Source organism: Topomyia yanbarensis, chromosome 2, assembly GCF_030247195.1.
Source record: "Topomyia yanbarensis strain Yona2022 chromosome 2, ASM3024719v1, whole genome shotgun sequence".
NCBI classification, from domain to species: domain Eukaryota; kingdom Metazoa; phylum Arthropoda; class Insecta; order Diptera; family Culicidae; genus Topomyia; species Topomyia yanbarensis.
The window spans coordinates 151,096,532-151,120,819 of NC_080671.1; the positions used below are offsets into that span (position 1 = coordinate 151,096,532).

General features: G+C 36.7%; 1 protein-coding gene across 1 annotated transcript; it reads left to right on the top strand.

Annotated features, from left to right (window-relative positions):
- The first annotated feature begins 1,964 nt into the window (after positions 1-1,964).
- Positions 1,965-14,278, top strand: LOC131681755 (UDP-glycosyltransferase UGT5-like). The gene is made up of 4 exons (XM_058962764.1): positions 1,965-2,094; positions 2,158-2,644; positions 2,704-3,086; positions 13,355-14,278. The coding sequence occupies exons 1-4, from the start codon at positions 2,092-2,094 to the stop codon at positions 14,078-14,080; spliced, it is 1,599 nt and encodes a 532-aa protein (XP_058818747.1). The 5' UTR covers positions 1,965-2,091; the 3' UTR covers positions 14,081-14,278.
- Positions 14,279-24,288: the final 10,010 nt, after the last annotated feature.

Consider the following 24,288-nt stretch of genomic DNA (forward strand, 5'->3'; position numbering starts at 1 on the left):
GTGGCCGCACTCTGAAATCCGTAATTCCGGAACCAGAGTTCCGATCGATCCAAAATTCAATAGCAGCCGATGGGAAGGTTGCACCTTTCATTTGAGACTAAGTTTGGGCAAATCGGTCCAGCCATCTCTGAGAAAAATGAGTGACATTATTTGACACATACGCACATACACACACACACACACACATACAGACTTTTTCCGATCTAGACGAACTGAGTCGAATGGGATATGACACTCGGCCCTCCGGGCCAGGATTAGGTTGACGTTTTTCAGAGTGATTGCATAACCTTTCTATATGAGAATGGCAAAAATCAATAAACTGAATGAAATTTCATAATAAATAAAGCGAACAAATCAAAAAATTTCGAAAATAAATAAGATTAGTAATATGAATAATATTAATATACCTCGACAATTATTCCCCCGTGGCGGATTTACTTAAAAAGCAGCCAAAAGTTGAAAATTGCGTGGTAGTAGAGGAAATCGAGGAGAGTTGAAACAGAGGAAAGTTCAAACAGCGACCATTGCTAGCCAAACTATGCCGTTAGAAATCTGGCCAAAGTATGTTTGTTGCTCATCTTTCGTTTAACAAAAGCATTTTTGCAAAGTTCCTAATGTCATGGTATGGTATCCTCTGTTTCGACTCTCCACGGTTTTCCCTACTTTGGGTTCTAGCACTTATAGTGTGCTTCAGATGGTGCTATCGTATGCTATTTTACGTGAAACGCGCTCAAATTCCCATATTTGGGGTGTTGGTACACCCAAACAGTTTAAACCGTCGCGTTTTGCTCATAGTTTTTTATCGAGAACTCGAAATATCATGTATTATTCAAGTGTAGCTGTAGCTGAATTTTGATAAGAGAGTCGGTTTCGAATTTATAATAATGGAAAGTTATGCTGACTGTATGTACTTTATTTATATGTATTAATATCAAAAGATATTATTTTGTTTGTTTATAGAAAATGTAAAAAACTTTCGCGCTTTTGTGATGGATGGTTTCAACACACGTTTTCGTTAAATCATTGAAATACTTTTTTGTCCGCGTATGTCCACTATGTTTTAAAGCAATTTTTATTCCCCATAGGATTCTCCATTTAGAACATGTTACAAATTTTGCCCGTTCAGGAGGCTTACTCTAATCTTTGGTTAAGTAGACACGGAGACTGATTATAAAGCTTTCAGTTGGGAATTTGGACTCGTACGAGTATGTAATGCACAGTAATGAGAACTGTAGCATCTCTGGTTGTCGTAGTGAGAAGCACAATACACCATTTTGAACGGGAAGAAACCAACCACCAAAACACCGCGTCATTCTTACCCCACCCAAAAACTGTCGGTCTTATCCCAACGGTGCCTATTTTTGTTAAAGACTCAATTAACAGTATTGAAATACTCAAACTTATCTTTAACACACAGAAATATTGAGAGGAGATTAGAATGTGCGATAAAAAACTGGTGATTTTCAATGCGTTTGTGCTGTTAGAACCTTAAAATGTATCAACTAAAATGATATCCAAGTGCTTATCAACTTTGCTTACGCATGTTTGTTTATTTTGTTGAAGCTTAATGAACCTATATAGCATCGATGCGCCTCGAAATGTTCAAAATAATCGTATTAGTAATATCCTGTCATTACCGTATGATTTAAAATTCGATATCTGGGAAAAGTCGTGGGACCACCAATTCCCCTACATATATCGCAATAAGTACAACTAATAAAAGTACATCTTAACGAATAGTTGCCATTGATAATATAAATATGAATTCCGTTTCATCGATGTTTACTACAGCCCTCTTTTATTGCTACAGTATAATGAACCAATTAATCGAGTTCGAAATGGCTGAATTGATGATCGTGTGTATTTACGATAATTGTCGATCCAGCGTGCACATGGCACCGATGAACTCAAGAATGAATACAAAAGGAAACGACCAAGAAACGATGTTCTTCTACTATTTATCCTCTAATCTTCCGCAGTCAGTCAGTCAGTCATAGTTCGTGTCAAGTGAAGCAGGTCAATAACACCGGCTGGTTCGGCTCATCAGTTTCCATCGTCATCTAACTGATTGAAACTACACAAAAACCGAATATGGTGAGTTTAACCTATGTCACATTGTTGTAAACAGTCTGTAATAAGTGTTCTTGCACTCACCAGAATATGAAAACATCTGTGATCGCAGTACTCGTCACACTTCTCGCTCAGAGAATCCACACCGATGGTGCTAACATTTTGCTAGTTTCTTCATTCCCTGGCATGAGCCACTGGCTAATGTTCGAGCACATTGTGAATGAACTGCTCGAACGAGGTCACGAGATCACTGCCATCACAAACTATCGCCTGAAGAACTCGAACTACAGCGATCGTTACCGGGAGGTACTGATCAATCCAATGTTTGATTTCGAAGGGGATCTACCGATGGAATCGTACTATCGCTCAACGGAGTTTAGTAGCCCATTTTTCAAGCTGAAAATACTTTGGTGGCTAGGGTTGGCTACAACGGCGCATACTTTCGAAACGGAAAATGTGCAGCAATTTTTGCGAGAGGAAGGCCTAAGATACGATCTGGTTATTGCTGAACAGTTTGTTCAGGAGGCTTTTCTTATGTTTGGATACAAGTATAGTGCTCCGATTGTAACAATAAGTTATAAGAAAACTTTACCGGTAAAGTATTTGATCTGCTATCAGTTTAATCCATTGCAGATACACTGGGGTACACGGACTACATTGATCGATCGTTTGGAATGATAACTCCATTATCGTTTGTGCCACATTTTTTCACCCAACTCACTGATGAAATGAACTTTGTAGAACGATGCTACAATGTGATAGTAACGACGTACGATTGGGCTTATCGGAAGTTTATTTATTTACCTGAACAGAATACGATGGCTCGGAAATATTTTGCAAATACTGAAAGTTTAGCAGTATCCATGCCAACACTGGAGGAGTTGGATACGAATGTCAGTGTGATCCTAACCAACAGCCATATCATGTCGTTCAGACCGAGACCTAAAATGATCGGAATGGTTGATATAGCAGGCGTCCACATTAGGCCGGCGAAGGAGTTACCGCAGGATGTTAAGGTTCGTATGATTCATAGGAAGACTTGTAGGAAATTGGGAAAACCATTACGCTTTTCCAATGTTATAACAGTATAGTTACCTACAATACGAAAGAAAAGAATACAAAGATTTTAAAATGTACTTTTTAGTCATGTTTGAATAATTTACAATTTATCATAATCACAGTTAAAAAGTTTTCTATTTGTGGTCAGAAATAGGCACAGGTGCCTACTTCGATCAGCAATCGAAGAGTAAGCATGTGATATAACGTCCAGCTTTTCACGAAAAGCTGGCGTCTGACCTATTATTTCCCGATGAAATATGAAATTATGTTCTCACACTCAAAATAAGGATTTAGAAAAAAAAATTTCTGCGAATAATCGACATAAACGTTTAGTTAAAAAAATGTTATCAGTTGTTATTAAGAAATTTGTCTTATTGATAGCTACTCCATGATTCAAATATGCTAAAAAATCGTTTTCGTATTTAACAGATAATCATTTGATTGTTGTTAGTTTTTGATGCAGAAACGTGAATAAGTTACAAATAACCCACTTTTTGGAAAATTTTCATTTGAAGCATTTTGATTTGAAATGACATTTAGAATCGTATTATGTATAAAATTCACAGTTTATTACTGATAAGTTCTCCATGATGCAACGACATTTAAAATGTTTCTTTTCTTTTGAGAATTTCGTCAAGGAAAAACAAAAAAATGAAAAGCATGAGTTTTTTGCAATTTAATTTTTCAACTTAAATTTTGTTTTTAGTATATATTTTTTTAGCACAGAGCTAGTTATTCTCTCTTATTCTCGGATAATTTCGCTGCACAAAATATGGTAATCGAACATTTTTACATTTCTTATAAAAGAAATGTATAGAATTCGCTCAAACTTTCAAGATTTTTTCCGAGGCCCGTAGGGCCGAGTCTTATATACCAATCGACTCAGCTCGACGATTTGGGACAATGTCTGTGTGTGTGTGTGTCTGTGTGTGTGTATGTAACGGACAAATTCTCATTCGTGTTTCTCAGCAATGGCTGAACCGATCTTATCCAAACCAATTTTAAATTAAAGAATTAAAAAACAGTATGAACGCTATTAATTTGTTTTTGATTCTGATGTTTAGTTTCCAAGATATGAATGTTTGAATGCGTAAAAATGGCGTTTTTTGCAGTTTTTTTTAAATTATCTGCCGAAATTGAGAATATAGATTCACAATTTATATGTTTTTAGACAGCTTTAACGAATACCTTTCGAACAAGCTATAGATTGTTGAAATCGGATTATTATCAAAAGAGATATTAAACATTAAATGCGGACGAAGGATTTTTATCATTTCCCATTGCCAGAAATATGACCAAAAACATGTAATCTATTATTAACGCCAAAACGGCTTATTTTAGGTCAATAGTATCTTCGGAGAATATAATGGAGGCAATATGCTCTTTCTTTTGGTATTGTGCTTTTGCTGATTAATCACCCTATGAGTGAGATATTTTCACAAATTTTCTTGGAAGTGATTATATCGAAATGATGCCTTCAGCAAATTTGTAGCTCTTACTTTTGCGAATAACTTTACTGAAGACTTCAAATATCTATTTTGAATACTTTAAAAGTTATGGCTTGTTGTATGTGGATTACTTTTTGTCGCCTATTTATTGTTCAATATAGTAATAATCCATTGAAATAAGCCAAACATTATTTCGATAAAACGAATTTTGTATTTCATTTTTCTATCTACAACCGCTAGAAATAATCACCGAACACTTCCAAGTTGTCTGGAAGGAACTTGATAACTTATCAGTGCAAAAATGTTCATTTGTGCGAACCTTCTGACTGCAATTTTTCTAACTTATAACCCTCGGATCGATCTGAAACATATCGGAAAATGAAAAGCGAAATAAATAACTACAAGCAACGGTGTAGCCAAGAGAAGGTTTTTGGGGTTTTAACACCATACAACTCCCCCCCACCACCACACCCAAAAAAAATATTGGATTGAAGTTGAAAATTTATTAATGCTGACTGATTTAATTCAATATTACAATAACAATTATCTGATGCGTGGATTGCCCAAGCAACACGGTATGTTGATAAGCTGTTTTTACAGCACCAATGTCACACATTAATTTGTGAAAATATTACTGCAGCAAGCGTTATTCAACTGTTATGCAATTAAAAAAGCGCAAGAGGCGGAGCTTATAGGCAACATGTTCATTTGTTCCGAATGATGTACCAAGAATCATAATAACAACAAAGATTGTTGCAATAATGCTAGCGATTGCTTTGAAAACAATTTTGTCGAAATGAAATGACACTTAATGTGTTTCATGAAATTGTTATGCAAACAAAGTATAAATATTATGTTCACATTCAATTATGACAATATTATTAATGTGGGTGAAAATGTTTAACCAACAAAATTGAATCGAGTAATTTTTGAAAATACTTTGATATTTTTAAAGGGCCTTAAAACAACGTTGATATAAACTCAATAAATTTTGTACTTATTTTGTGAATTATTTATCGTACGCAAAGAACTGTGCTCAAATATGCTTTTTTCGAGAGTAATCAAAAATTTGAAGCATATTAATGATGAAAATTTTGGGTTCCGATCAAAAAATCTATGCATATTAACTGTTCGTCAGCAACTTTTATCGAGAAAGAATTCATTCTATCAATAAATATGGCGGTTGTTTTTATTTCTACTATGTTACAAACTGAAGTTGAGTAAAAGTTTTATAAGTGTATCCGGAATCAAATTTGCTGACAAGTTGAATAATAATGTCATCTCCAGTTTACGCGATGATGCTTGCAACAAAATTATTTTAGCTGTGCAGTAGAGTCACAAACATGTTGTAAAAAACATCAATAATATGTGTCAAAGTTGATTGTTTCAGAAAACATAAGCACCACAAATAAATAACTAAGATGTAACGTGCAGCAGCTGTGTTTCACACATCCAACAGTCATGTTTTTTGCAATTCTGTTGTCATTGTAATGCAACATATAACTTTTATTGTTTTTCTAGAACATGTTGCAAGTGCTGCTTGGGTGATAACCTGTTGTTGTAAACATCATGAGGACTTTTGATAAATTGTCGGAATGGGGTCCTGATATGTAACTGATCTATTGGTCTTGATTTCACAGTTGTCTAATTGCATCAATATCAAATTCCTGCCTGAAAACATTCCAATAGAAAATTCCAGAGTTCTGTAATCAATCATAATCCTCAGATTTATTTTCAAATTGAGTAGTTTTTGTAGAAATGTACTGTAATAAGGGTCTTTATTTAATAGGAAGCGAAGTTAAAATTGATTTAATGTCTATGAAACATAGAACTGCTCACCAAAAAAATGCATAACTTTCAACATTTGCTAAAAATGTTTTTGCCTTTCTCATTCACTCTAAAATTCGTCAATCTAATCCCGACCCGGAGAACCGAGTGTCATATGCCAATCGACTGAGTTCGTCGAGATCGGAAAATGTCTGTGTGTAAGTGTGTGTATGTATGTGTTTGTATATGTGTATGTGGAAAAAAATGTGACCTCTGTTTCTCAGAGATGGCTGGACCGATTTGCACAAAGTTAGTCTCAAATGAAAGGTACAACCTTCCCATCGGCTTTTTTTTATTGATTGGACTTCCGGTTCCGGAGTTACGAGTTGAAGAGTGCAATCACACAGCAAATTCCCATATAAACTGAAAAGAAAAATTTTCAAAATCAAATTTTTGATGCCAAATGACTTTAAAATGCATGAAACATTGAGATGTTTGACAAAAATTGACCTGTTTGGACTTTGGTACATTTTTGCCTTTCTCATATAGAAAGGTTATGCAATCACTCTGAAAATCGTCAATCATACCGGCCCGGAGGGAGTATGCAGTGAGGGGTTGCTACTTTAAAATTAAAACTAGTTTAAAATTTCTTAACAAGTTGAAGATTTTCGGCAGGACCCGGACCTCCCAGATCTTTCTCCATGATCCGCCGCCGGTTTCAAGCGATGTTTCAGTATAACATAGTATCTCAAGATCGTGGCTGTCGATCCATTGTATGTATGTGCAAATCGTACTGAACATGTAATATTCATTTCCACCATTGTATTGAACATAACCAGCCATGGAATCGTAGTCTGGACAAATGAGACAAGCACAATTGCACCACTAGGTGGATTAAAACAGGTTTTTATTTTGGGAATGCGTCGAGTTGAGACGAAAACGTAATATGATTAATAACGAGGATAACACTTTCCGAATGTAGAGAGAAATTTATGAAAAATGACGATTTCCATTCGATTCTAGCAGGTTCTGATCGATTTTGATGAGCATTTGATTTTTGTTGTATGACCAATTATATGTACAGGTCAAATGTTCAAAAACAGTAATTTAAGGTCAAGATAGCATCATTTTAAAACCGCCAATTTCGGAGGTTTAGTATTTTCAATGAGTTTTACAAACGTTAAACAGCGCATCATTTGATAAAATAATTTTGACGGTATATCGTCCAAGAAGTATTTATGGTGAATTTTTGGAATTATGCCGTTTGGACAGTATAATCGATTTTCACCAAACCCCCACCAAACCGAATTTCTGGCTACGCCGCTGATTTCAAGTAAGTAGAAACAAAGTCGTTCTACACTCGTTCAAAAGTAACTTCTTCGAATGCTGAATATCTATTATAACACATTGAAACCCCGATTTTATCAGCCAAAAATGAACATATGTTTGATGGGCTCTAGCAGACGAACAAGACTGAATTCGAGTAAATCCTTTCTTGAGCATGTTTTCCTTATCATGAAGATATGCGAAATATGCGAAAATAAAAAGTTCATCATAATCAGAAATAGTTATCAGACTACATCAAGGGACGAGAAGTATATTTTAACAGCTTCAGTTTATTATAAAGAAAAAAAAATTGCCCGATTTAGTCAATGTCCCCATTTTGTCAGCCTAAAGTACACCATGAAACTGATAAAAATGGGTCTTTATTGTATTATTCGCTGTGTTTCACATTAATAGGTACATTTCATTTTTGGAGATTTTTTATTGCATCGAACTACAACAATTTTTAGGTAGTTTTCAAGGGGTTTATAGACTTCTTCCAAAATTTGGCGAACCTATTCCAATTCGTATACCAATTAATTGGTATACTTAAGGGTTTATATGTTGCAGATAGAGAAAATACTGAAATTTTTAGTTTTTTTCCTACACAATATTACGAAAGCTAATTACACAGTTTTTCCTAATAAGTTTGTGAAAATTATAAACTATTTGAAATTTTTTAATAGTTTTATTTATTATTTAACCGTGATTTTTTAATAAATAGTGACCATCGCTTCACAACGTAGCCTATTTTTCATGATCTCTCGAATTGCTGAACTGAAAATTATGGAATAGAAATTAATTTTTAGTATTCTCTACAGATTTAACTCGCCGCGCAGATAGCTCTGAATTAGACCCGCTGGTGCCCTAAGACGATTTCGCTAGATTTTCAGAGCACTGTGCACCCAGTGCATTAACGCAAGAGACGGAAGGTTATCGAAAAGTTTCGCGAAAATGAAAATTCCAGTAATGATGATGATTTTCCCAAACGGTTCGTTTTCGAGAGGTTTTTATTTGTTCTTTGGCATTAGGATTAGCGATAATATTTCAAATCAAGGATACTACTGGGAAGTCACCTTTAGAAAAAGTCGATGACGAAGTAAAATTTGGAACTATGCACGCATGCACTTCAGAGATAGCGTGATATCAGAAGCTGCGATTTCATTTCAACGCTTTTTTGTGAAAAGGGCGATACTTACAAATGTAAACATAGGGCTTTTTTCATACATACGAATGAAGGCTTTGAAACGCAACAAATTAACCTAAAAATTTTGATTCTACGATATTGCTTTCTTAAACTACAGCAAAAAATACAACGGGCGAAACTGTATTTTTGTTTGTTAATTTAAAGTATCGCCCTCCATGCTCCATGCAAACCAACAGGGCGATACTTTTTTTGCCAGCAGTTTAGAGGCGAAACTGTTATTTTCGTATTTTTTTAGGATTAGGGGCCATGCATAAATGACGTAGCATTTTGGGGGGTAGGGAGGGTATACTAAATTTGTGACGAAGTGTGACGAGGGGGAGGGTAGGGTCAGAAGATGTGCGACGTAGCATTAAGTTTAAAAGCCATTGTTTAGAGAATGCGGTTTTTCATGAGGTAAATTTTACGATTCGTGGAATTACAAGTTGGCAAAAATACGAAAAGATTTTGTATGCGGATGTAACTTGCTACACTAGTTAGCTAATGTTGCTAATTAGTAGACTTATTTTGGAAACTGAATTAAATTTTAAGTTCGGATTCAACCAAACAAAGTTCAGTAATTTAGATGGACGTATGCTTCTTAGAATCATTGGCAGCTGCAGGATTGTGAACTGAGAGAACTTCTCCTCATGCTCCAATTGACATATAAAATTCAAAACAAAAGAATCAACACTATATTTGTCATGAAATGGGCTTATTTTGCACGCAATTTGCTGTTGTAATGAAAATGTTGATAAAAGTCGTCAAAAACTTTGAAAGGACATGTATTTAAGGGGTTATATGTTGAGATGCGGGAAGAAATGGAAAAGTTTGAATTTTTATAAAGGTATGTAGCCATATTTTTATGAAATATTTGTTATACGTTTAGCGTAGTACAATGTCCAATTTGCAAAATCCACTTGAGAAAATAAATAAATATTAATAATTGTCAAAGTTATAGCAATTTCCGTTTTTTTTCCAAAGAGGTTTGCCGTGACTACACACAAAAAATAATGAAATTTAAACTACATGTAAATCAATACGAATGTAAACATACAAAGATTGAATCAAAACTTTGATTGAAAATTACGTTGAAATCAATGCACTCAAATGGATCATCAAAAAGCATACAATTTTACATCAATACATGTCATTCATTTTACAGCAATAAGCGTGTAAAAAATACATTGAAGTGCATTGGTTTTCCGTTTAAAGAAACTGTAATTTTCATTCCACGTGTAGAATTATAATAAAATTCGTTGAAGAAAGCACGACAAGTCGTGTGGATTTTTGGTGGAACTTAATTTTACATTTATATTCATGCTCCAAATATGTGCATGAAAATGCACTAAAAATTACAAAATATTTTTTTCTGTGTGCGATTCCAGTCCAACAGCTCATCAGAAACCACCAAACTAGAAAAATTCATTAGTATATGTACCTGTAGATATATATAACCCCTTAAAATAATTGAAAAACATATGCAATTTTTTTTTCATCCCCCGGCCGCTTTGCACTGGTCGAGGGGGAGGGGGTAGGTAAATGCTACGTTATTTATGAGGGGGAGGTTAGAACTTTGTGACCAAATGCTACGAGGGGGGAGGGAGGGGTCAAAAATCGCCGAAAAAAAGCTACGTCATTTGTGTACGACCCCTTATCAAGCTGATACCAGCTGTAAATAGTAACAATGATCGCTATTAAAAAAACACGGACGAAATCGGTGGTGTAGAACGGTAGTTATTGTAAAAAACCTATTTTAATCCACCTAGCGGTGCAATTGTGCCTTTCTCAATCATGAATCACGAGAATGTGTGCGTTGTTTATATTCATTAAAAGAGTTCGAGTTCTAAAATTTAAAAAAAAAAACAGCCACGGTAATATTGAACTGAAAAAAGGTGCGAAATCGGCAAAGTCCCAAAAAGTCGATTTTTACAACAAAAAATTTTTTTTTCGAGATAACATAAAATCTCGACGTTTCATGCATTTTAAAGATGTTTGGCATCAAAAATACGAATTCGATTTCTGAAATTTCATGGGGTCCCCCCTTTGAAAAAAAATTTGAGTTCTGGCTTATATGGGAATTTCATATGTGACCGGACGATTTAGTCTATATTTCCGGAACCATATAAGCGATCCGTACGAAATTTTATAGACATCTATGGGAATATTATAGCTATCATTTGGGACTAAGTTTGTGAAAATTGGCCCAACCATTTCCGGGAAACTGATGTGAGTTCGTAAATTTTGAAAGATGGCCGCTTTTCCCGGGCACTTCCGGAACCGTCTATGGTGGTTAATGTAGTCAACGAAAGTTTGGTTGGCCGTCGGTGACCTAGAACAGCAAATTTAAGTTGTTTGAGAGACATTTTAGCGAAATTTTTACCTTTTTTGCTTTCATCGGAGTATCGGTTTGAATCACAATTTGCTATGTGATCGCACGCCACAACCTGTAACTCCGGAACCGGAAGTCGGATCGGGATGAAATTAAATAGCCATTTACGGGGACGCAATACCTTTCATTTGAGGCCAAGTTTAGTCGAATCGGTCTAGCCATCTCCGAGAAACCGATGTGACTGTTATTCTGAATTTAGATACTTCCGCCGGGGCTTCCGGAACCGAGGATGGTGGCCAATGTGGCCAAATAGACTTTGAATGGATGTTAGTGACCTAATACTACAAATCGAAGCAGTTGTGGTCATAATTTGAAAAATTTTTCACCTTTATACATTCATTGCAGAATTTATTAAAATCGACATTTTCTGCGTGTTCGTACTTATCACCCTGTAATTCCGGAACCGGAAGTCGGATCCATTAGAAATTCAATAGCAGCCTATGGGAACGTTGCACCTTTCATTTGAGACTAAGTTTGTCAAAATCGGTTCAGCCATCTCTGAGAAAAATGAGTGACATTTTTGGTCACATACACACACACATACACACACACATACATACATACACACATACATACACACACACAGACATTTGCCGAACTCGACGAACTGAATCGAATGGTATATGTCACTCGGCCCTCCGGGCCTCCGTTAAAAAGTCGGTTTTCAGAGCAATTGCAATACCTTTCTATTGAGAAAGGCAAAAACGTAAGGGCGATACTTCAATGCTGATAGGTGGGACCGAAAAAGTAAACAATCGCCAAAGGGGCTATACTATCATTTTGTCAATTTCAATAGCAAAAACAAATTTTAATTTATTAATTTCAAATACTTTATGAAGTTTTGGGTTTCGATCACTGAATCATGCAATCTAGTATGTAAAAAAACACAATAGTTCTTAAATAGGAAATAAAAAGCGTTGATTTCTTAGTTCTCAGTCGCGTTGGAAATTTGAGTAAAGTATTAACTTCAAATCGATTCAAAAAAAAATTCGATTTTTCGGCTCAGTACAATATATAACCCCTTTAGGAAAATTCAGTTTTCCCACCACAATATAGATGTTTTATTAACAGAGCATTAACAATAATTCGTTGGTATGTCTATTTTATGGGCCATTTTTTCGCTTTCCCATTGATTTGGTTTGAGATTTCTAGCACTGATGTTGTCCTATGCTGATTTGAGCGATTCTCTGAGTTCTGCCACTATCCCATGTAGTATGTGTTATCAAAAACATCGCGAAGCATCAAGTTCTAAATGTTCTCAAACGATATAATATCCGAAAAGTGATGAGTTATAAGAAATGTCTCATCACACTGTTAGGTGGATTAAAAACGTTTTTTTGAAAGTAATACATGCAAAAACTGCTACTTCTTTTGAAAATTTGCTCTTGTGTTACAATATTCTAATTGCCAGAGGAAATCATAAACCGAACACAACTTCAAAGTTTTGTTCGAATCTGCGATGATCATTTATTTATAGTCGACTGCTTTCTTGTGAACTACTTTCACAATCATACCGTATGTTACGATTGGGAGTAGATTAGAGCTGTAGGGTGAATTACAATCCTTAGAATCATAAACAATATGATTCTGTTCACATTAAGTAATTGTCTCCTTAGTGGTTTCTGGCTAAATCTGACCAAAAAAATGTTTTAGTTGTATGCTTATTCAGAAAAATGTATGGAGAGATTTTCTAATTATTTGTGACTTCCGGAGCATTCGGTACGCATTCCAAAATAATGCACATGTTGCCAATTAAGAAAAGTCTTTGAAGAGCGAAAATTGAACAGTCACTCAGGTTGAAGGACACCTTCTATTGTTTGGTTCTGCAACTTCAGTCCTGATAGTTAGATTCTTTTGAAATTTTGTAGAAACATTTTTAATAGAAGGTACAATTAACATGTTATTTCCAAGCATATTGTTCTAATCAACATTTTGCAATCTTAACTGATTGTTGTCAAAAAACGGAATAGCAGTACACGTGCGATCACTTATGCTTAGGCTTATTAAAACAACACTAAATACAAAAGATACTCACAGAAAAACTAACGCAATTTTCTCAGCTGAAAAGTGTGCATTCGCAATTAACAAAATCCATTTTTAATCCACTTACAGCATTTCCTGGACAGCTCACCTTCCGGAGCAATCTACATCAATTTCGGGACGTTCTTAAGAAGCTCCGCCATGCCCGCTGAAACTCTACGTATTTTTCTGCAGGTATTTCGAAATCTGCCCCAGTACCGCTTTCTCTGGAAATGGGAAAGTGACAATGTGCCCGAACTACCGCATAATGTTCTCGCTCGGAAATGGTTACCTCAAAATGACATCCTTGCCCATCCCGCGGTGAAATTATTTGTCACTCACGGAGGCATCTTCGGGTCGCAAGAGTCGATCTATTGGGGCCGACCAATGCTGTTTGCTCCGTTCTACGGTGATCAACACTCCAATGCCCTCAAGTTCCAAAGCGCCGGCGTTGGTCTTACAATGAAGATTAGCAACGTGACTGTCGAGGAGTTTCAAGGGAAAATTGAACACATTGTGAAGGACCCTGGTTTCCAGTGGAATGCGAACCGTCTGTCGGTACTATTTCGGGATAATCCAAAAGATCCGCTTGAAGAGTCGGTGTTTTGGATCGAGTATGTAATACGCCACCGAGGAGCTCATCATTTGAAATCAGCAGCCATCAGACTACCATGGTACCAGTATTTGCTGTTGGATGTTGCGGCCGGAGTAATTGGGATTCTGTATATGATATATAGGCTCACGACTAAACTTATAAAAATGATGTGTCGGACCACAGAAGTCACCTGCAAGAAGAAGACGAAATCAAAAAAGCAATGAATAAGTTTTCTTAATACGAAAATGTGTAGTCCCTACTGTTTTAGCAGTGAATAATCCTGTTCTCCTGATTTTCAACAGAACATCACTGGTGCTACAAACAACCCTTCCCATCCGGGTCACGAACATATTATGACTGGCGCATAAGAACAACGACTCACGAAACCATTGTGATCAAAATAAAACCTTTTAAAATTAATATAAAAATTGTTTGATTTGGTAATTACTGACGGCAAAGAATGATTCTCCATTTTGTCATGCTTTTCACAGCTAAATATTGACGTTGATTTTGATGCAGATTGCTATAACATATTGAGTTTTTAAATTTAAAATAAAGTATTACATTAGTTTATACCGATAACAATATTATTAATCCAAGCCATTCATAGTAATATAAATCTGTAAAAAGCGTGAAATATGCCTCAGGTCACAGTTTCTCAGTACTAGTCTATTCTTTTCATTGTTATAGGGATTAATTCTATATCAATTCTTCAAAACGACTAAAGAGATTTGTGTAGAAGCAATTTCAAATGTTTTCTGCTTTGAAATTATAGCAAATTAAGAGAAATCAGTAAAACAAAAGATTGTTTACAAATCTTATTAGCCCTATTTAAAAGTCAATATGGAATTACTGCAGCAATGCTATATAGTAACTACCCGACTTTATAAACCAAACGTAAAACTATGGATTTCAAGACGTGAGAGTTGATAAAATCGAAAAACATAACTTATGTTTTCGTTCTAACACAGTTTGATATAACTAGCAAGCAATTCTAAATTGGACTCAAAACCATGTATTCAAATCATACGTTTATTTATTTATTTATTTATTTGTGGAGTAGGAAAAAGCCCACTGGAGTGAAGCTCATTTTTGCCTCTTCCCCAGTAGGCATAAAACCTTCTCATCTTTTCATTGTCAATAGGCAATATGCTAACCCTAATGACAAAAAAGCTAATTACTATATAATACACAGAATATAAATAATATACAATGATACGACATACAAGTAAGTACAGTGCCTATTAACTATGTCTAACACAAACTCGAAAAGAGAAACTTGCTTAAATACTACTTACAACATAACACAAAAATTTTATAAACGAAAGCAACCAAACAGTGGATATGACCTCAAAAAACTTTTTTATTGATGAGGGATAAATTAAAGTCGAAGACATCAAAGGTTAAACATAAGACTCATACTGGCTATGGGTTCGTTATGACCATAATTAGTCCTAGCAACAGGAAGGCGGAAAAAATATGGGATCGCAAAATACGACGATGGATGTTGAAGTTCAGCTGTTGAAGTAATGCGGAGCAGTCGATAGCATCTTGAATAATATCGGAGACAAACAAAGCCTTTGCGACATTGCGACGAGAACTGAGCAGGTTTAGACCGATCAATTTACATCTGTCTTCGCATGCGGACAAATTAATCGGGTCATTCCAGAGAAGATGACGCAAGGCAAATCGTAAGAACTTGCGTTGAACGGTCTCGATTCGGCTGATGCTGTTTTGATAGAATGGTGCCCGGACCACTGATGCATATTCTAATATCGAGCGTACTAGAGAACAATAGAGAGACTTTAAGCAGTGCACATTTTTTGAAATTTTTGGCTGCACGAAATCCAAGTGTACTGGAAGCTTTTGATGATACGTATGAAACATGGTCTCTAAATCTTAACTTTGAGTCAAGAATTACGCCTAGATCCTTAACAGAAGTATCTCTCTGAATATTATTGCCATATAGTTCATAATTGAAAATAATTGATGAATGCTTACGAGTAAAGGATATATCGGAGCACTTAGATGCATTCAAGACCATCTGATTGTTGCTGCACCAATTGGCGAAGATTTCTAGATCAAATTGAAGAAGTCTTGCATCATGAAGACATTTTACGATGGTGTGTAGCTTGAAGTCATCGGCATAGGAAAGCTTGGCACATTTTAGTGAAGGTTGGACATCGTTCATGTATAACAGGTAGATTATGGGTCCCAGGTGGCTGCCCTGTGGAAATCCGGAGGTAGCAGCAAATGGTAGGGAAACAGTATCTCCAATTTTAACGCTCATTTGACGGTCAAATAGGTAAGAACGTAACCAACTAAGAAAAGGTTCGAGTTTGGCAACACCTATACGGTGGTTGATCTTGTCGAAAGCTGCAGTAAGGTCTGTATAAATCGCGTCAACTTGATGTCTTTGTTGGAGTGCATGAGTTATGTTGGATGTGTATGAAACTAAGTTTGTACTGGTAGATCGCTTAGGAATAAATCCATGTTGTTCTGCAGCTATTATGTTACGGCAGTTGTGAGTGACAAACTCCAGGACGATTGACTCGAATAGTTTTGATGTAGCGCTCAAGGCTGCAATTCCGCGATAATTGCGCACGTCGCGTTTACATCCTTTTTTAAAAACCAGGAAAACAAAGGATCTCTTCCAACAGTCAGAAAAAATCCCTGATCACAGAGTCGTTGAAAAGTCTCGATAAAGGTGTAGCGAGACTAGCAGAACATTGTTTTAGAACAATCGCTGGGATCCCATCAGGACCGACGTTGCATGATTTTTTTTAGCTTTCTACATGCAGTGATAACTGCATCAGAAGCGATAAGGGGATGTTGACCGATGAGGAGCCCGCATGGCACTCCAAAAACAGCAGTAGAGATTTGTAAAGAGTTCAGTTTATCGTATGTAAAAACACTGCTGAATGGCACTTTTGCATCACGGATAATAATGTAGCGAATTTTCAATGGCCGCGTGCGAAATTTCGAGGACTTTTTCATAGCAAATCTTTTTGTAGATTTTAAACGTTATAGTGTTCACATATCCCTACAACATACTTTATTGGTCGGAACATGATTAATTAACTTACAGTCGTCGATTCGGTTTGAATGATTGTCGATGGTAATACATTCCATAAACGAGCTTTGATGATCAATTCCCTAATAGAAAGATGCAATAGACAAAGTTTAGAAGACACAAAACACTTTGTCATGTGATCTTTTAAATTTCAAATATTTTCAAATATCCTCATATATTTTCAATCGCTTTACTCGAGATTTAATTTAATGTTTGGCTTGCTCTGTAAAGTTTTTTTTTTATATAATTAATTAATTTATTTAGGCCCAAATGCGGTAGCTCGACGAGGCCGATTGTTTGTTTTTTTACAATTAATAAAAAAAACAGCTACGTTAAATTTTTGGTCTCGTTCAGGCGCAGCTTTCTGCTGCGTGTTGAGATCCTTTTTCTAGGGGGCGAAATATTGCCAGTGTTGTCTACTGCAAGTTGAGGTTCATTTCGTTTGTCTTTCGCGTTATCGTTCACGTCCATGTCCTCATCCGTACTACTTTCCTGCTGCTCGCAGTCGGATGTTCCAGTTTGTGTTTTACTCTTAAGGGTCGTTTTAGTATGTTCGTTATCGGCATTCGTTTCGTTGTTGTTGTTGCTGGTTGTTGGTGCTTGATCCATAGATGTTGGTTTTGCAGCTGTTAGTGGTTTAGCGTAAGATGGTTGTGTGCTGATTTCAGTTGGATTTGAGTTTTCCTTAACAATTTCTACGCAAGGTTTTCCGAGGTGCAGCTTCTTCGTGCAGAACTGGCACGTAGGAATTTGCCCTGGGTACGTGACTAGTGATGTTTGATGAATGAGAACATCGTCACTTCCTAACGCTGTGACGGTTATGTATGAGGGAATTGGCTTGGTCACGCGCATTCTCACCACACGAACACCGTTAGGGATGCCCGGGAAAAAATTCCTCCAAGTCTCATGTGTAACGGAGTCTACTTCTCCGTATTTTTGCAAGCATTTTTTAATCGCGCCGTCAGGGGTACGCGTAGCCAAATCATGGACACGAACTTCTACAGCGCCGTTCTCGATGTATACGGGAATGCTATATATATGCTATATTGCCGCATTCGGCGGTGTGCTGCATGTTGTTTCGCGAGGCGAATGACTCAGCTTGGTTAATATTGTTGAACAAAATCAGCACGCAATGTTTGATATGATGCATTTGTAGGGTTTTCACTTCAGCCAGATTGAGTTTCATCTGCACTTTTAATAACTGTTCCACTTCCCGAATGGCTGGTCTTACGGTGCATTTCGAAAAATCAACAGCAACACAGTTCGGCCGTATCTGGGTTGCTTTTTGCTGGGCACCGTCACTCATCACTAAATCGCACAGTAGGTATAGGCTATTGTTATATGGACTGCTTGTGTGATAGGCACCGATTGATTTTTAGGTAGAATTGACTGTTTCACTTGCGCGGGACGATTTTTTGCTTCTGCTCAGGGCGAGATGTGAAGACAAACTGATCTGTAAAGTTTGTTTGTTTGGTTACTCTGGGGTCATTCGTCTTTACTGTAAAGTTATTATCATAAAAGTAACTACAAAAAGCCTATAGCCACCAACTATTCTTTATAGGATTTAAAACTTAAATATTAGTCAATCGTTTCAAAAAATTGCTTCTATATGTGATTGTGATCTTTCGTATCAGTAGCAGATCGCAGCTGAATTGAAACGATATGATTAATAATTGTTTCTTTTAAAATGAATAGGTTGTGTTTTTAATACATTACACGGTGCTACAAAATAAAAAAATATTGCAATTTTTAAAAGCTCTAGTAAAGGTTGTACTTCCGTTCTACGCATAATTGTCCCATGTTACTTTTTGATCATTTCCACTTTTTCATCAAACGGTCCTATTTGAAGTATATTTTTAGAAAACACATCCAAATCATACAGTTTGTTCGAAGACTCCGCGAAAAAGCACCAAGTCTGTTTGTCCCATTGTTAATATTCTACGCATAATTGTCCCACTATCAAAAACCCAAAAAAGTGGGCAATTAAACAATAAAACCATAGCGTTTAGTTAAGAAGTACAATACGCTAAATGTCGGGCACTGAAAAAATTGATGGAAAAATACAGGTTCATTAAAAAAGAGATGGCCGTGGTAATATTAATTACAGCAGTGAGATCAATCCGGTAAAGCTCTTCATCACTGTCGTCGCTTGCATAACATGGCGAACGCATCTAGGATAATGAGCCTGTTTCCCTAATGTTTCTATTATCACGCCACCCATTTGAAGCCGTTCATTAGTGCAGCGTTTGCTATTTTTGTTAAACACATTGGGTCCAATGGTAGGGCGACAAATGAGGCACTTGATGCGAGCTTTCGTTACGATCAAACACTCGCATTTCATCGTTTTTAAGCCATTTGTGTTATTAGATTGGGACTTAAGAACGAAACAAAGTTATTGATGCCAAATTAAACGCACTCCATCGAGTGTAGGCAGAGTAATTAATGAATTTGTGAAACACCCTCCCTATTTCCGATTTTGATGAAGCAAAAAATCTCCTGAGTAACAAAAAAACTCACGACATATCCTTTTGTAAAAATATGAGTAATGAACATCGTTTGCATATATCGTGGTGGGACTGATATGCGTAGAATTTTCCGGTTTCTGTGCGATTTCTCGGCATAACAGTCCCACTTAACCTTTTTCGTAAAAACTAACGTTAGTTGGACCTCTATAATCAAAAACTGAACTGATTATATTGGAAACGATTGCTATGAACGTAATTTTAGACAATAAAGCTTTATTTGTTGCCCGGTTTCCCTCCAGATTGCTAATACATTTTTCATCTTTAATCGCGTTTTTCTTAGTTGTCAGTTTTGCAACATGAGATAATTGGGTGTAGAATGGCAGTGCGTCGCTGTTGTGCTATCTTATGACAAACGCTATTTTGGGGTAAACTGAGTTAGATATGCCACATTATTCGTCTAACGAATCTCTACAAGATGGCGTTCCCAGAATTTTGAAATTTTGCTCGGTTACTGAAATATAACGAGAAAAGTTATTAGAAATTGTGAGTTTTTTGCCTCGAATCATTATATCTTGGGATTGGCTCAAGTTATAATGAAGTTTTAGTTGCTTTTATGTGTAAAAATGTCATAGGAACACAATGGCATAGTAATTTTCAAAAGAAAAATGCATGTATTGGGAGAAAAACGCAGTTTTAGCTTTAAACTGGAAATATTGCGTATATGGCAACACTGTAACCAAAACTAACTATTTTTTCTAGATTCCCTGACTCATTTCCTTTAAAATACATCTAACCGATTGTTTATAGATCAAATTAAACCAAAGATATGAATCAAAGTTCATAATTGGTGATGTTTTTCTATGGAAAATTTTGCATGCACGATTATGACACATCATACAAATTTTGTCATCAATACACACCTATGCCACGTGTGAGTGCGACTTTTGTTTACATTTTTAGTGACAACTCGCAACATAGTCAACCGATCCACGTATTATTTGAGAGATTAATACAGAATAGGTAGAAGCATCAATTGTCTTCTCTGAATTGTTTCTACCATTTATAAGTTTCATGATATTCAATCTCAAACTTAAAAAATCGTTTTTCTCGAAATGTGCAAAATGGCGCTTGTCATAAGATAGCACAACAGCGACGAGTGTAGGTCTGGTCAAATTCAACATAAAACCCTGTTTGAAAAATTTCATACATAGAAAAAATGCGTTCATAAATTTATGAAAAAAGATCACGATGCTGTGAACTACGAGATTTAGCAAGCTTTCTTCAGTTGTGATGCATTCTGTTAGCTTCGAAAATGATACCTAGCAACCTGTCGCTACGGACACATCTGACCCAAAGCTATAGCAACCAACGAAGAAGCACATTGGTTGTGTCTTTATACTATTCTTCCTCAACGCGGATGGCTTCGTTCGCGAAGCTCTTCTCGAGAGGTTCGCGGTTTACATAGGATTTTCATTATACAGTTTTATTTCATTTTCATGTTCGCACAATATAAATAATACTTGGAAAACCAACTACCGTTTTACAACTAGCTGATAAATGTTTTTAAAAATTGCAGCAATGCACCGCTAACAAATGGGCCGCAAAGAACTTCAGTAGATCAAATTGCTTGTATTGTATCACAAAACTACCCATAGCGCTCTGTCAGCAAAAAATCCAGTGAAAATTCATGCATCAAGAAACCTTTGTGAGCTTCGCGAAGCTACGTGACAAACATTAACGAGCGTAGAATGGACGCTGCTCTTGAAAAATTTAAGCTTCACTGTTTATTCGCAGTTTGCCCATCTAGTAACCTACTGTGAAGATTTTAGACTTCTCCCTTGGTGCGTTGTTCATGGTTAATTAGTGAGCACAAAAGTTTGGTTGTTTTGTGATCCACAGCTAGCAACAGTCGCGCGAGTGAGTGAATTTTCCCAAGATTCTTGACCGACTTCTTCAAATTATGAATAATAAATCTCCTATCCCTGAAACTATTCGTGTTTCCAAAAAGCAAGTTCCAAAAAGCAAACAAGTGGGAATCATGAATTAGTTCGCGAGAATTGAAAGTATGCATGACTAATGATGCGAGTTACGTGAAATAATTCCAGACTGTTTTGATTGTGTGAACTAACTCACAACTACGAAAAACAGACCCCGATCAAGGTGTAATAAATCATTAATGGTTTATTAATGTTCATAACTTTGTGAACTAGTTCACGCATAGAAAGTCGATTTATTATATACAAACCGTGACTAAAGTTCACAAATGAAAACCAAATGTCTCCACTAACAGCGTATTCCCTTTATTCACGATTCTTGGAATATTTTTTACGCATGTCCCAAAAATTTCGATTTATAGGAAAAACAATTTTTGGGACTTTCCGCACGCTGTCATTTTTAAGCCGGTTTTCAATTTGTTCGATTGCGTATACATACAAAAGTATGTATGTAAAATTTAAGGTTGGGGGAGCCCGGGGATAGTTGGCGGTTGGGGTAAGTTGGTGGAATCCCTTTTTTTCTGTTTCTATTAGACATATAGCGCTTTCTCTTCAAGTTATGTGAAACCCGTTTCTACCTCAAGTTATGTGAAAGCCGTTATCCAATGTGGTTTTGTTGCAAAACAATTTGTTTGGTGGAAGTTGTGGGTGATATTGTGTTTTCGAGCATGCCAAGTAAATTTTCTAAATTTTAAATACTTTGTGTTATTTAGCGTGATTTTCAAACTATTTCCTGAGTTATTATATTTTTCGATAGCGCGTGAAAAGAGCTTTCAGTATCCGTGTAGATATTACAACTATCCACAAACAAAAGTTATTTTTTAAATAGTTTTTAATAAAATATGCGGTTGGGGTAAGTTGGCGGTGCTGCACGCGGGGCAAGTTGGCGGTACTATTTACAGTGCAAAAATATCATCAAAAAAATTTATTTCTGGTATTCACTCCAAAGTAAGAAAATCTTTTTCTTGTGTATCTCGCCAATGTAGGAGACATTTATCCTGGCCAATTGAATGAAGAATTTCGAAAATGTACTTTTGAATAGGGGGTATGCGTCAAAGTCAAAATGCCGGGGTATTGAAACTGAAATATAATAGCAAATGTCGGTTAATATACAGGTTTCTCGAAAAGACATTCAGCACGTTCCAAAAGGACCCTTGAAGTAATTGAATTTCCATTTGATTGCTTAGTTTTTGGCGTATCACCACATACCGCCAACTTACCCCGGCCCCGGGGTAAGTTGGCGGGTTTTCCGCATCACATATTTTTGTCTCTAAAAATGGAGACAATACACTTAAAAAAAATAAGAGATGTTGCCAACAGTCTGCTCTTCCATTCCGCGTGTTCTATTTTGCAAGATCTACCTACATAAAAGCAGTAAAAATTGAAAACTGAAAACACCGCCAACTAGCCCCGGTCTCCCCTAATATTGGAAACAAAAATGATAATGGAAGATATTATTATAGAACCGCACTTCTCGCGACAAACCACCATTACTCCTTAAAAGTTAATGCGAGCATAATCCTAATTTGGAAAAAAAAATCCGGGTTTTTTGGACAGATTTAAATGTTTAACAGGTCGTTAGATGCGTAATAAAATGCGTGCAATCAAAATTTCGCCTAAAACAAGAACGTTGCTTTATGAATTTGTTGAGAAATTGTATATTGTTCATAAAAAAATGCAAAATAACAGTAATTTTCTAAAAGTTGTTTCAAAATTGCATAGTATTCTTAACAAAACATATGACACAGTCTCTACGCATCGCTCGATCGAGATAGAAGTGTTTTGTTTTCGGTCTGTTGGAAAAAGAACAGTGCAGTAATCCGCGTTCAAGGTTATTTTGCCATTCTCTGCCTCTTCGAGGTTTGGACTTTTATTCTTTTGTGCGTGTGTTAACCGTTAGGCCACATTCCTCAACCTTTTGTTCGTAAAGCGAGGATTGAACAATAACCAGCTATTTAAGCTGGACTGGTGCGTCGTGGGAAACGAGTATACAGATAAGTGAAATCTACCTTTTTGATACATTTACGGCTTTTTCCCGTCTGCGCGGGTGCTGACCCCGTGCATTGACGGTGTCGATGGCTTCCTCCCCGGATGGCCAAATGGAGATCGAGTCGACTCCTAAGGCTCTCCCCCGACCCAAACAATATCCAGAGCTCTCGACCGGTCCCTTTGTGGTCTTCTTTCGGCCCAAAACAAAATCGCTGAATCTATTACAGATTTCAAAAGACCTGACGGAACGGTTCTCGGCTGTGACCGAAATAAAAAAGGTCCGCTCAGACAGGCTGAGGGTCGTGCTGACTAACTCAAAGCAGGCAAACGATATTGCTTGCTGCGAGCACTTTACGAAGGACTATCACGTGTATATTCCAGCTGTAAAAGTACAGTCTGAAGGCGTTGTCACCGATGACAGTTTGACATGCGAGGATCTGCTGCAGTACGGGGTTGGCCGTTTTAGAGACCGCATACTTCAGCCAGTGAAAATACTCGAGTGCAAGCGTTTGCACTCAGTAGTAGTTGCGGGGGATGGTTCAAAAACGTACCCCCAATCAAACTCTTATCGGTTGACCTTCGCTGGTACCGCTTTGCCAAATTACGTCCTCTTGCACAAGGTTCGTCTGCCTGTGCGTCTGTTTGTGCCGCGGGTCATGAATTGCACAAAGTGTAAACAATTGGGTCACACAGCCACCCATTGTAGCAATAAGGCCCGCTGTGGAAAATGCGGGGAGAATCATCTAGATGATTCGTGCAGTAAGAATGCTGAGAAGTGTCCTTACTGTGCAGAGAATCTGCATGATATCTCGGCATGTCCCGCGTACAAACTACGCGGGGATAAACTAAAACGTTCCCTTGCGGGACGATCCGAACGTTCTTTCGCAGAAATGCTAAAGAAAGCTACACCA